This window comes from Mus pahari, chromosome 14 (assembly GCF_900095145.1).
Source record: "Mus pahari chromosome 14, PAHARI_EIJ_v1.1, whole genome shotgun sequence".
Lineage (NCBI taxonomy): Eukaryota > Metazoa > Chordata > Mammalia > Rodentia > Muridae > Mus > Mus pahari.
This window is the reverse complement of record NC_034603.1, coordinates 10,691,101-10,704,678: the sequence shown is the minus strand read 5'-3', so window position 1 is coordinate 10,704,678 and position 13,578 is coordinate 10,691,101. Positions and strand designations below refer to the sequence as shown.

Sequence of the window (13,578 nt, the reverse complement as noted above, 5' to 3'; positions counted from 1 at the left end):
TTAGAAGATTTTAATACCTCCATGTCATCCCCAGAGACAAGTTGATGTGTATTTAAAAATGTTGCTTTTCTTTGTTGGACAAAGGCCTTTCCCTCCAGGTTATAGGTGACATGTGGAAACAAGATGTGTCTAAGCTCTAGAACTTTGTTGCCTTTGATAACCTAAGGAATAACTACTTTTTAAGGGCACATTTTTCAACCTCATTGTGCTTTGCGTCCTCTAGGAGAATATGTGGTTATGACGACTCACTTCCACTTGAAGAGAAAAATTGGCTACTTTGTTATTCAAACATATCTGCCGTGCATAATGACCGTTATTCTCTCGCAAGTCTCCTTCTGGCTCAACCGAGAGTCAGTACCAGCGAGAACTGTCTTCGGTAAGTGCTACTCAATATGCAGGTGGGCAGGTGTAGAGGGTACTTATTTCATGATTGTGACATAGCAGGGAGGATGGAAAAAAGTTAAATATGTGTTAAATCTGAACTTAGTAGAAGAAAAGCGTTTGAAGACTTACCATTTTCACTAGGAAACTTATAAGACTTACATTTTCACTTTTTAAGACTAAAGTCTTTATGTAGAAAACTGTTTGGTTAATACAAATAGAAGTCTTAATAAAATATAATTTTAAATTTTGGCATAAAAGTGAGGCAGATATTAAAAGCACTTACTAGATTAAAAATACAACAACCTAAAACTTTAAATCCTACATAGTATATGATTTTTTAAAGAATCTTTAAAAAATAGCAACAGACTACTTTCTTGTATTGGAGAAACCAAAATTTTCTTAAGAAGAGGTCATTAGTGATCCTAGCCCTAGACAGTTATCTCCTTTTACCTCACAAATGCACTCCTGAAGAGTTTGAAACAGACTCTTTCCTATTAGAATCTCTAAAGTAATCCCAACATTCCAAGTTAAAGCTATGTAATGGAGAAAGACTTGAATAGTGAACACCTTGTCTAATGTGAAAATGAATCTACTAATTCATTATATTAGAGTTCACATCCTGTAGAAAGGAGGGTTTCATGATGGAATCCTAGGGGCACCATCATAATCGTACTTTTTAGACTAATGAAAGCAAGACTTGCAACAGCAAATTTATCAATTCATATAACCAATGACATTTTATTTGAAATACACCGAGTTATGGCTGTGTTCTGGAAATAAAATGAAGTAGCAAACTGCTTGCACATCCATGAGATGTATGGTTGAATTGGAAATTTTAATGATCATAAAATTATAAAATAACTATAAAGAATAGTTATTATGTGATTTTATACCAGCCATTTTAAATTTGATTCCCCATATTATATTATTTAAACCTAAAATTTAGACAGTATTATTATGAATATCATATTAACTTGAAACCAAATGAACATAAAGGTAATTATGTTAATTATTCACCTCAAGTTAGGAGCTACTAGGTGAGGTGTTGTGGAGTCAAGATGAGATATGAGCTCCAGATGCCTTGAAATTAATGGTTGCACAGAGCTACCACCTCTGCTTCATCCTGATGCATTAAGCTGGCACATATTGGGTTCACTATGGTCCATGTCATTCACTTAGAAGTAATAGCCACATGTCTATTGCTGGAAGACATGTTCAACCAGATTTCTTCTACAAATAATTACTATCTACTTGCTGCGTTGAAGTTCGCATGTTCCACACTGAAAAAAAAAAAAAAACCTTTTAATGTTTACAATCTATTCATATGTAGAGATTCTGACACCCCTAACATCCACAGTGTGCAAGAGTTCTCTTAAAAAGAAATACAGATTGCCACATCTGCTCCACAGTGTCTTGTCTTCTGAACTTGGCAAATGCTTCCATGTTGAAAATCACATAATCTGTTCTCTGATCGTCTGACAACAGTTTAAGCACACAACTAAATTAACCTGCAAAACGATTTGCAGCTGCAGAGTAAACGAGCAGTTCATTCAGGTTCATTTTTCTTTGTAGCCATTTGTCAATGCTAACAACCATTCAATCCACTAAATACAGACCTCTTGAGAGATGTTGGCCTCTGCATGGGCATCTCATCTGAGCCCTTATTTTACCAAGAAATAAACATTGAACTAAATACATGATATAGTTCAGGTTTTGTGTTTTGTTCTATTTCAAAAGAATGTACCAGCATTTTGTCTCATGACAACTTTTTCCTCTCTTGCAACAGCCAAGTCTACCCTTTCTATTTGGAAATTCGCCAAAGCGTTTCAGTGTTTTATGAGTCCAAAAACATTGCTTGTAACATTTTCAATGATCTTATATCACAATCGACCAAAGACCTTTTGGTAAACATAACCATATAAGTGTAACCTCAGCTATAGCCAGTACTTTTGTGTACAACGTCATGTATTTATAGTGCTTGAGTTTGACAAAAATCACAAATACATTTTTCTAGCCCTTTAGCCTTTTAACATTTATTCAGTACATGATTCTATTCTTTTTAGCCTGAGCTTAGCACATTCCTCTGAGTTCCATGAATGCCTAAGCAGGTCACTAGTATGTAAAGAAATACCAAAAGAGAAAAACAGCGACAATAGACTTATAACAGTTTGTTAAAAAGCAATGCAGAATGCAGGAAAGCTGAAGTCTACTCTATGACTTGAAAAGATGATCTTTTTCTCTTCTCATTCTCTCATTTATTTCCAGGCAATGCCATGTAAATTTTCTGCTTAAAAACGCTCAAGATTTAGGTTTAAATTTACCCAGTAACAACTATATAATTTTGTTCTATTTAATTAATTTGTCTGAGCTCCTATTTCCAGTTTAATCTACACACAAAGAAGGAAAACCAATGTTTAAGCTGATCACATAGGAAAGATAAAATATGTAAATTATCACACCTAACCTTTGAAGTTTAACAGTCATAGAACGCAGTTTTGTTACTTTCTGGTTTTTGGTAGGGGGTTCAAATCATAAATACACGTGCAGACACATATATGCACATACATATACCTTAAGCTACTCTTTACTAGTCTTAGTTTACACAGTTTGGGGGTAAGATCATTAGTTTCCAGATAGATTACTTTTGATATTTGCTTATATACATAAACTGAAATTCAGAAAACTGGAGTTTATGGTAGTAGTAATATATAATAAAGAACACAGGCATTTTTCTACATAGTCATTAAGTTGCCATTAACCATTAGACTGAGAATTAAGTATTTTTATTATATTATCCTTTTTAATACTCTCAATAACTTCGTGTTTTAGAGTTAATAAAATCAATTAGTAAGGAAGAAATTAAAAGCAACAATACAAAAGCCTAAGATTGTGGGGAAAATTTTCCCAAGGTCATTTCCCAAGGTATAGTTCAGCAATTATAGAGCTGGGATTTGGAATTGGGCTGTTCTGTTCCCCAATTACTGACTTTTAATTACCTTGCTATCTGCTCTAGTTGATATTGATATGTAAATCTGGGAGCAGTTCACTAGTTAATATTCTTTAGGTTGGTTATATAATAAGGAACTGGCCCCAGTATTTTCAGAACCCAATGCCATCCAAATCTTAAAATTAACATTTCTTACAGTCCTGGGCATATGCCATGAATATCATTTAATAAATATTCTACTGTATTTCTTCTTAATCATTTCACTATCTAGTGTAGTTAAAAGACTATCTACCTTGATATTCCTGGAAGACCTAAGAACATTGGTTGGTTTAAAGCAGCTTACAAAAATTTTCCAACAGCTGCATAGCACAGCTGATTTTCTAAAACTACCAACAGGAGGAATTAGTCCTCACTTCAGCATCATAGATTGTCAGCTCCTTCCTCGGGAATGCATTAGTTCTCATCTTTAGATTATTAGATGTAATCCTCACAATAATGGTTTAGTGACTGTACAAAGGTTGTCCTTTCTGAGAGTTTCACTGATGGTATGGGCCATGAGGGGATAAAGATGAAATCAGCCATTTTGCAGAAACAGTGGCTAAGGTCTGTGAATTCACTTACCGGTGTACTAAATATTCGGTCGAGTCCTTAGAATAGCTCAAGGATGCTCTGTGGTGATCTCTCACTCTTCCTGGCAGAATTGCTTTGAACTATTTTTAAACATTTGCAATTTTTTTCCAAAGAAATCTCACAGCATTAAACTCAGTATATGGTACCAATACAGTGTGTTCCATATGGTAGTTCATACAACAGGAAAGATAACATTGTCCACATTCTATCTCATAAAAATATCTAAATAAAATAGAACCAACTTACAATGTGTTTTTACTGTGAATATGGGTCGCTTAAATCCCTACAGAATAGGGAAAATGAGACAACACAGAACAAAGATAAAATCATGGACACTTGAATCAAACAAGTTTTACCCCATAGTCATTTGATTTTAAGCAAAGTATGTAAATTCTATATGCAAGTATATGTGCATGCCATTTTGCACAGTAAGTTTTATGTAACTTGCTATGCATTTATTCATACACATGCTGCTTCCAGGAAATGGGTGAATTCTTTTGAACGAGAAGTAGTATGTGAAAAATGCTATAAATGTGGTAAATGATCATTCCCCAAGTTGTTACTTATCTTTCTGCTTCCAAAGACTAATTGAATTTCATATTTCTTCATGTGGGACAAAGACTATTAAACAGCACTATCACTATTTCTGAGTACCACAGATATTATATATCTAAGATATATATGTCAAGAGTTGGGTGCACTGAATAATATCATTCCCTATCCTATATTGGATATGCATACAAGATGGCTATTTAATGAAGTTTACTGTTTTAGTAACATATTCTGAATTAGCAGAGTAGTCTCTCTCTTCTGAATGACCCGAAAAACTGCTGTGCAAACTATATTGAGGCCATATCCCGACTCCACCATCACAATCAAAATAGGATGAATTCAGATGTGAATATGATGCTTTTGGCTCCCCTTGGATCAAGGGAACAAGTGCAGGTCTGCTGTAATAAAATTTTCTGTGGTCAACCAACATATTTACTTAATTTCTCTCCTTTTAGGAGTGACAACTGTTCTGACCATGACAACCTTGAGTATCAGTGCCAGAAATTCCCTCCCGAAGGTGGCTTATGCAACGGCTATGGACTGGTTTATTGCAGTATGCTATGCCTTTGTTTTCTCAGCTCTGATTGAGTTTGCCACAGTAAACTATTTCACCAAGAGAGGGTATGCGTGGGATGGCAAAAGCGTGGTTCCAGAAAAGGTAAACACTACAAAGGCACTTTATTATATGAGGATTCTGAGACCTTAAGCTTTTTAGATGTAATAAGTTGGTTTGTGGAATTAGATGCAAGAAAGTAGTGGTAGGGACTCCTTTCTTACTCTCTTAGGCTGTAAATGATAAAGTACAGTGGATTGTTTTGTTTTTGTTCATAGCAGAGGTTGTTTGGGTAAATTGATTTGCAGGTAGTGAAAAGAGGAAAGAAGGAGGGACATTCAAAGGTGAAATTTTCTATTCAAATATGCCTTCTCTGTTTGTTTTAAGTACCTGTTATCAGATGCAAACGAAAACTATAATTTTCCTATTCTGGTATAAATTCTGTAGCAAAAACAGCATACTCCTTGGACTGCTTTCCCAAGGTTATTTTCATGTTTTAGTTGGGTTATATTTGAAAAATTAACTACCATCGGCTTTCATTCCAGTCAAGAAAAGGTATACCTTCCAAGTCCCCAAACAGACATCCCCTTAATATATTATGTGCGAACATAATGGGAACCACTATCCTATAGCTGCTTCCATATGAACATGTTGTAATGCACAGATGTGAGTCACACAGATAACCTAACAAGTTCTAGTAGCCTTAATTTAAAATTATAAACAACCAGGTACATTGGCACACATGTCTTCAATTCTAGCACTTGAGTGGCAGAAGCAGGTAGATCTTCATGAGTTTGAGACTAACCAAGGCTCTATAGTCATACCCTAGCTCAGAAAAGCAATAATAATAACAATGATAATAATATCAACAATAATGATAATCCATGAACAAAGTATAAATAAACCCTAATCAAAATGATGACTATACTTTATTCTAATATATGTAGTACAGAAAAACTAGCAGTTTAATAGTTGTAACCCATCAAGGAGTTACACTATATTCTGTATGTATATCAATCATCAAAATCCCATGCATATTTTTTCTTATAGTACACCTTTAGTTAGTCTACATTTAAAGTGCTCAATACCTAAACATGAATAATGGAAAACGTGTGAGCTCGCATAACTCTGAAAAAGAACAATTACTTAGGAAAATCTACTGATGGATGGCCTACAAAGTGGCCTGAATACTTGTTGATGATTCTGAATTTGAACCTGGACTGGTCCCTTTCATGTAACCTGGCCTCACTCACACAATTGCGGTTAACTGAAGTTTGCACAAAAGCTGAGAAATTTTTGGTGGCCTCACATATCTTAGTCCTCTACTGGCTGCCAGGGAGTCTAACAGTGAACCCAAGCTCAAGCCATTCCCTAGTCTGCCCTAGGCTTCTCTTCTTGTCCAGAGTACTGTTTCTAGAAGGTGAAATCCGAGGCTGAAAAGTGTTTTGAGTTCCGTATCCTAAGCTTATGTAACATAGCTATTACTCTGAGTCTGTTTTGCATTCAACCAGTGAAGAAACATATTCTACCTCTTGATCCGAAAGGTTACAAAACATCATCTGGCTTTTCAAATGATCATAGTGCGTTAGTCATAAATTACAGATTTTAGATTTTTAAATCAAGAAAAAGAGTTTTTGCAGCAAGTGCTGTTTTGCTCGGAAACATCATTTTGTTTCTCACTGTATGCTAAATAAGTTATTTTTTTTCCTCCAGCCAAAGAAAGTGAAGGATCCTCTCATTAAGAAAAACAACACATATGCTCCTACAGCAACCAGCTATACCCCTAACTTAGCCAGGGGTGACCCCGGCTTGGCAACTATTGCTAAAAGCGCGACCATAGAACCGAAAGAAGTCAAGCCTGAGACAAAACCACCAGAACCCAAGAAAACCTTTAACAGCGTCAGCAAAATCGACCGACTGTCAAGAATAGCCTTTCCGCTGCTATTTGGAATCTTTAACTTAGTCTATTGGGCCACGTATTTAAACAGAGAGCCTCAGCTAAAAGCCCCCACGCCCCATCAATAGGTTCTTTTAGTCGTATTCTGTTGTTCTGTCCTCTGCACCGAGAATTGCTTTCTGTTCTCAATGCAGTGATTCCTATCTGCTTTACTGCCTCTGTCCTAAAGAATTTGAAGGTTTCCTTATTTCCATATTTCATATAAGAACAAGAGACCCCCTGTCTGACAGTCCAGAGCAGAGCAGAGTATTCAGCTCGGGGACAGGATTCTGAGAGGAAGCCAGGGAGCAAAAGGATGTCAGAAGGAGACAGACAAGAGGAAGAGAGAGGGTAAGAAGGTCCAAAGATAGGAGAAAAAGTAGGGAAAAAAAAAAAAAACAGAGCTTAACTATAACCACAGAGTCATTTGTAGATATATATTTCCAAATGTTCTAAAAAAATATATACGTCAAAAATATTTTTGTGTGAAAGTGTTTAAAGGGCAAATAACAAATGTTTAATGAACTTTAAACCTATGTCTTTATTGCACAAATAATATAGTGTGCTTATGTTTTTATTTGTCAATGTTGAAGCTGATATATAGATTTAATGTTTTGTTTGTCAAATTAAAAATTCCCTAGGCTTTCTCTTTTTAAATTTTACTATGTAATATTTTGTTGTTCAATGCTATTTTAGAATGTAAGAAAGCCTAATAAATAGGGCAAGGTGGGGCTATCACTGTAGCATTCTGAATCCAGTGTGGGGAAAACCCTTTCAATGGGCTACACTGCTATCATCTGAACTTTTACCAGTAGACTCTATGGAGATCAGCCAGCCTAACGTAGATGTTTACTTGATAGAAGCTGAAATAAATAAAAGAATGGAATAATTTAAAAACTATTCTTTTTACTCTTATTCCCAGATGGCCCATTCACCCAAGAATTCTCTATTCTTATGATGAAGATGCTTTCAGAGGGGCAAATCTATTTTGCAAGCTCTAGAATTGTTGAATGTATTCTTTTATATAACTACATCAAAAGCTTTAGATTGAAATTTATGACTAGCCAACAAAAAATAGAATATATAAATTATATATGTAAATATTCAGCATGAGATTGTACATTTAATTTTTTTAAGTTATGTTCTTTAAATATCATAAGGGATCTCCACTTTTAGCTGTTAGATGTTGTTAAATGCTATGGAAATGCATTTAGAGCCTGCATTTAAGAACAGAACAGCCGGTAGGAGACAGATGCCACTTAAAACATATTGAATATGAAATCCAATTATACCAAGAACTCTCATAACCTCACTGTTGCCCAGTGTTCAATAGTAGATCAGTTGCTATCTGCTCGAATTATGTCATACCATGTTTTCCTATTTTAGGCTATTGTGATAAAGAGAAAAAATAGGAAAGAGTAGTTGGAGCTAGAAAACCAACTGTATATTATTTCTCTATTTGCTGATACCAACTATCTCAGTAAGTGCTGTACCATATGTAGCATCCAATATAAAATACATGAAAGAATGTACAGGAACTAGCTTTTATTGAGTAATATTATTACATTTCATTTATACTGCAGCAATATATTTGTAGGTATACTATGTAAGGGCTTTAAATAAAAGAGGTCCATTAATATTCCTTATAAAAAATTCTAGCCTTTCATTATTGCCCAGATGTTTTAGAAGTAAATATTTATGAAGAAGGTATTTTTGAAGTCTCCTTTTGTCTGATAGATTTTCACAGATATTTAACATTAGTTCAGAATCCACGGATCATGGTCTAATCACATTTCGAAGACCATGACATAAGTCTTTTAGCATAATTGCCAAATAAGTCAATTAGAATCCATACCTGAGTTTTGAGCAATGTTTTTCTCAAAAAAGCTGCTATCCAATGATGTTGGAAAACACACCGCCTGTGTTTCCCTAAAACAACAAATCTCTGGTTTCATCTTAAATGTGCTTCATTGTTTGATTTGGTCCTGCCTAAATTTCATGAGCTATGCCAAAAAAATGGCTGAACCAAGGACATTTCATGTATAGATATGTATAGAAAATAAAATAAATTATGGCTCTAACATCCGTGTTGCCTTTTATCTTGTTATTTTCCGGCGTTAACCTAACATGTTTAGTGCGAGTATTTTATCTTCCAGACTCCTCATGCCTAGGTTTGGGTCTGTATTTCGCTCATTAGATGTGAATATCTCTTATTAGTCTGCTTACTGCTTTGCAATGATCGTATTGCCATCATTTCTTGGTTGTTAGTACATGTGAGTAGTATTCTATTATGTAAATTGATTGCAAACTTATCAAAGAGAAATTATTCTATGTAGCTTTACAACAGTGCTTTGCTAAACCATGTAATAGTAGTTAAGTCTTCCTTGAGAAAAATAAAGATACACTCTTATAAAGGACAGTTCCTGCTGAGTCCCAGGAATTTTCTTTATTTTAAGATGACACTGAATGTTTATGCACCTTAGTGCAGTGAAGTGGCAATAAAACCCAAACTGAGTCAAGATTGCTCATGGCAGCTGCATGTCTCGCTTTCCAGCGTTTAGCAAAACCTTTTACTCTCATGTCTCACTGTATTCGATTATAATAATAAAGCTTACATTATTCAATAATAAACTGGAATACTTGATTCTGTTTACACATCATCCACAGGTCCATCTATTGCCCTGTTTAACACATTTTAGGGCTAGAAATACTTGCAAGTATCAAGTAGCAGCAGCAGCCTCGCCAGTCAGAAGTTTTGAAGATTTGTCCATATTCTAATCTTAAATTGTTGCTTGCTAAGACTTGTGTAAGAACTAGAATTTATCAACTAATCTGATGCCGGATACTGCTAGTAACACTTCAACACTTGTGAAACATAACAGGAGCAAGAACAAATTCAATGTAGGCAAAAATTATATTTAGTTGTGATAGATGAAATAGCAACAGATAATCGGTCAAGTGGTGACAGGACCAAAACAAGGTAGATTCAATTACAACAAATGGAAAAAGATCTCTTTAAACCTAAATAAATAAATAAATAAATAAATAAATAAATAAATAAATAAATAGTAAACTAATCAATATTCATCACTTGATCAAAAATATCACCCATGAAAACAATGTAACTATCAGGCTCATTAGTTTCTGATCATTTCTAGGAAGGCACACGGGGCTAAAAACCTAAGTCTGTGTCAAAGCTCTTCAGAATTATCAGGAGAATAAGAGAGGCTTAGCATCATTGCCAATCATATGTTTAAAGTTCACTGAAGTGCTTAACTGGAGTTCTTTCAGTTTGTATAGCAATTTTAGCTAACCAAAACAAATATCTGACTCACTCTATTTCAACATGATTTATCCATAGCAATTACCTTCAGAACTTGATTTAGTTCTTCTCAAGACCTTGTACTAACTTTTTCTGAGGCTCCTTTTTTCTACTCTAAAGATGGCTTTTATCCGACCATTTACTCTTGGTTACAACATGAAGTAAACACAAAAGTTATTATACTTTCTAAAAGAATTATAATTAACTAGTATATATATATATATATATATATATGGTTTTGTGAGACAAGATTTCTCTGTGTAGTTCTGGCTGTCCAGGAACTCACTCTGTAGACCAGGCTGACCTCGAACTCAGAAATCTGCCTGCCTCTGCCTCCAAAGTGCTAGGATTAAAGGCATGTGACACCACACCTGGTTCAACCTGGGTTATATTGAAAGACATTTAATATTAAATGAAACACACAGGCATAGAAAGACAAATTATATAGAATTTTACTCATATGTGAAAGTTAAACACAATTAAACTCATAAAATTGAGAATACAATGATGAAAATTGGGAATGAAGAGATATTTTCTCAATGATACAAAATTTTACATATATGTTATGCAACATAGTAACTATATCTAATAACAAAATATTTAGTTTAATATTATCATATAATTACAATATTTCTCCTTTCCATTTCCTCCCCCAAATCCCTTCCATATACCCCTTATAGCTCTCATTCAAATATATGGCCCCCTTTTCACTAATTGTTATTGCATGCAGATATATATATATATATATATATATATATATATATATATATATATATTTCCTAAATTTAACTCTTCAGTCGATATAATGTTACTTATTGAAAGTTTATAATAAATTATATTTCAACTTTCCTTATCAAAAAATAGCAAATACATTTTGAAATGAAGGTGGTAATAAGCTCAATTTCACCATTCTAGAAACCACACATTTCAAAATATGTGCTAATATAAAATGTGTATCTTTAGCAGATGAATAAAATTGTTAATGAATATAGCTTGAACTTTAAAACTCCAACTCAAGATGGTAAAAGGATTAGTTATATTAAAATTGACTATTTCATACACAAGGGTAATAAAAGAGGCATATATCAAATTATCTATTATTTTATTTATCAAATTTAGTCAAAGCAAAAGAGTTGAAACTGTAACATATCTAGAAAAAAGACATATTGAAAAGTTTTCATGATTTGGCTAACTCAACAGTATTTACTAACCTCCACATATTAAAAGAACAGTCACAATAAATTATTGTTCATTAAATATTAAACCCTTTGTGCTTTAAAGTCAAAATCATATCAATGAAGAAAAATGTAAAAACTAAAATCATTGACTGAGTGAAATTTTATAAAAATTTTAACTGTTAGTAGATAATCAGGATATATAAAAAACTCATATAGAGATCCATAAAATAACTGATAACCCATTTTAAATGTACTGTATACATTGATATTAAAATGTAGTCAATAGTATATTCAAATGATGTTTAATAACTAATATTATTAGTTATTAGAAGAAGACAAAGTAAAACCACAGTATATAATAATTTCTACTCCCAAAAGGAATGTATTATAATGTAAGTCATGAAATACACTGAGGAGAATATGGAAAATTTTAAATCTCATACATCTGAGGAAAATATAAAACAGTGTGAATACTGTGAGAAAAGGCTTAGTTTCCTTTTTTAAATGTTTGATATCAGATTACCATTTATTACTCTCTAAAAAAATAAAAACATACATTTCTACAGAATTACGTGTTATTATTAATAGGTAAAAAATTCATAATCACCCAAGCTTGGAAACTTCATAAATACTAAACAACAACAACAAAACAAAAAACAAACAAACAAACAACAAAAAAGACAGACAAATACCAAAATTTTTTTCATGAGGGATGAGAAGGAGAAAGAAGAGTTCTAAGAGGGGAGAAAATACTGGGCAAATTAAGATATATGGATGAACTGTAAAACATGTAAAGCAAAAGAAGCCAGACACAAAGTCTCCCACAATAAAAGCTTTTATTTACATGAAATATCCTGTGATATATGGCATCTTCTCATATATGGAACTGAATAGACCTAATTATAAGGAGCAATTTTGATACAATGGGAGTGTTAAAACTGTGCTTTGATTATTGCTATTCAATAGCAATGTACTAAAATTTATAAAACTTTATATTGTTGATAGGTAACTATTCTATTTTAAGCTGTCTTGGAAGCTATAAAAGGAAGAAATGGCATGAAGCATCCCCAGTGTTGTGTGTTTAAGAGAATCTGGTAGACTGCCTATCTACCGGTGTCTCTGACGAAATTTTCCTCTTTTTCAAGATAGTCCCATGGGGGAACAGATAGTTCAAACTATGTAGAATAAACAATCTATGCCTTAAAACCCAAAGAAAGTAGGAAAAGTTTAAATCTGTAAATTGTGAAGGACAGTGTAAACCAGTATATACAAATGATGCATATATCATATACAGAAGCTAACAATACATCCAAAACACTAATCCCTTCTCTCCACACACAGTGCTCATATTCCTACACTTGAAGAAATTCTCTGAAAGAATAATATCATTCAGACTGAAGATTCCTTTTTGTCATTTAAGGCATTTTTATTATAATTTTATTTATTTATTTTACATTCTAGCCACTGCCCACCCCCTTCCATTCTCCCCTCCCATAGTTCCTCACTCTTGAAGGTAATTTCCAAGTGGCCATCACATTTTCAGCTGCCCAGAAGGGCTTCTTAGAATTGATGTCCTGTATAACTTACAGTTTCCAATTCAGTAACTCTGGATGAAGCTAATGATTTTGGATTTTCCCGGACACTACTGGCTAATGGGATACTGAGCAATTCACAGGTGAGATCAACATCATTATGTTACCCATTCATTGGATTTATTTTAGAACTTAAAGCATGTGTATGAGGAAAGGGGAAAGGAATGGGGAAGATTTGTGGGGGAAGGCATATACATTTTACTGTTAATGACAGAGAATTCAAAGGTTTATTAAAATACATCCTAGTGCTTTCTATCTCGCTCAGCACAAAACTAGTAGCTGTCAAACTATGCCATAAGTGGAAAGGCACATACAAACAAAATGAAGGAATACAATTCAATGAACTCACTAAATTGGTACTAATATTTCTTACATAAGAAAACTCAAGTATAGTCGAAAGGAGTATTGTTTCGGTCAATGTCAGATACTATAAGTGAAAGAATTCTACTTGCTATACTACAGCTCAGCTCCTTGTAGGTCAACC

General features: G+C 33.7%; 1 protein-coding gene across 3 annotated transcripts in view; it reads left to right on the top strand.

The window, feature by feature from the left end:
* The window catches only part of Gabra1 (gamma-aminobutyric acid type A receptor alpha1 subunit), a 52,754-nt gene extending 43,121 nt beyond the window's left edge, over positions 1-9,633 (top strand). For 2 of the 3 annotated variants that reach the window (XM_021212161.1, XM_029546446.1), the window contains exons 8-10: positions 224-376; positions 4,969-5,171; positions 6,780-9,633. In XM_021212161.1, the coding sequence (XP_021067820.1) occupies positions 224-376; positions 4,969-5,171; positions 6,780-7,091 (668 nt within the window). In that variant the 3' untranslated portion in view covers positions 7,092-9,633. The remainder of the gene's footprint in view (positions 1-223; positions 377-4,968; positions 5,172-6,779) is intronic. The other variant, XM_029546445.1, reaches the window with a different exon arrangement.
* The last annotated feature ends 3,945 nt before the right edge of the window (positions 9,634-13,578 follow it).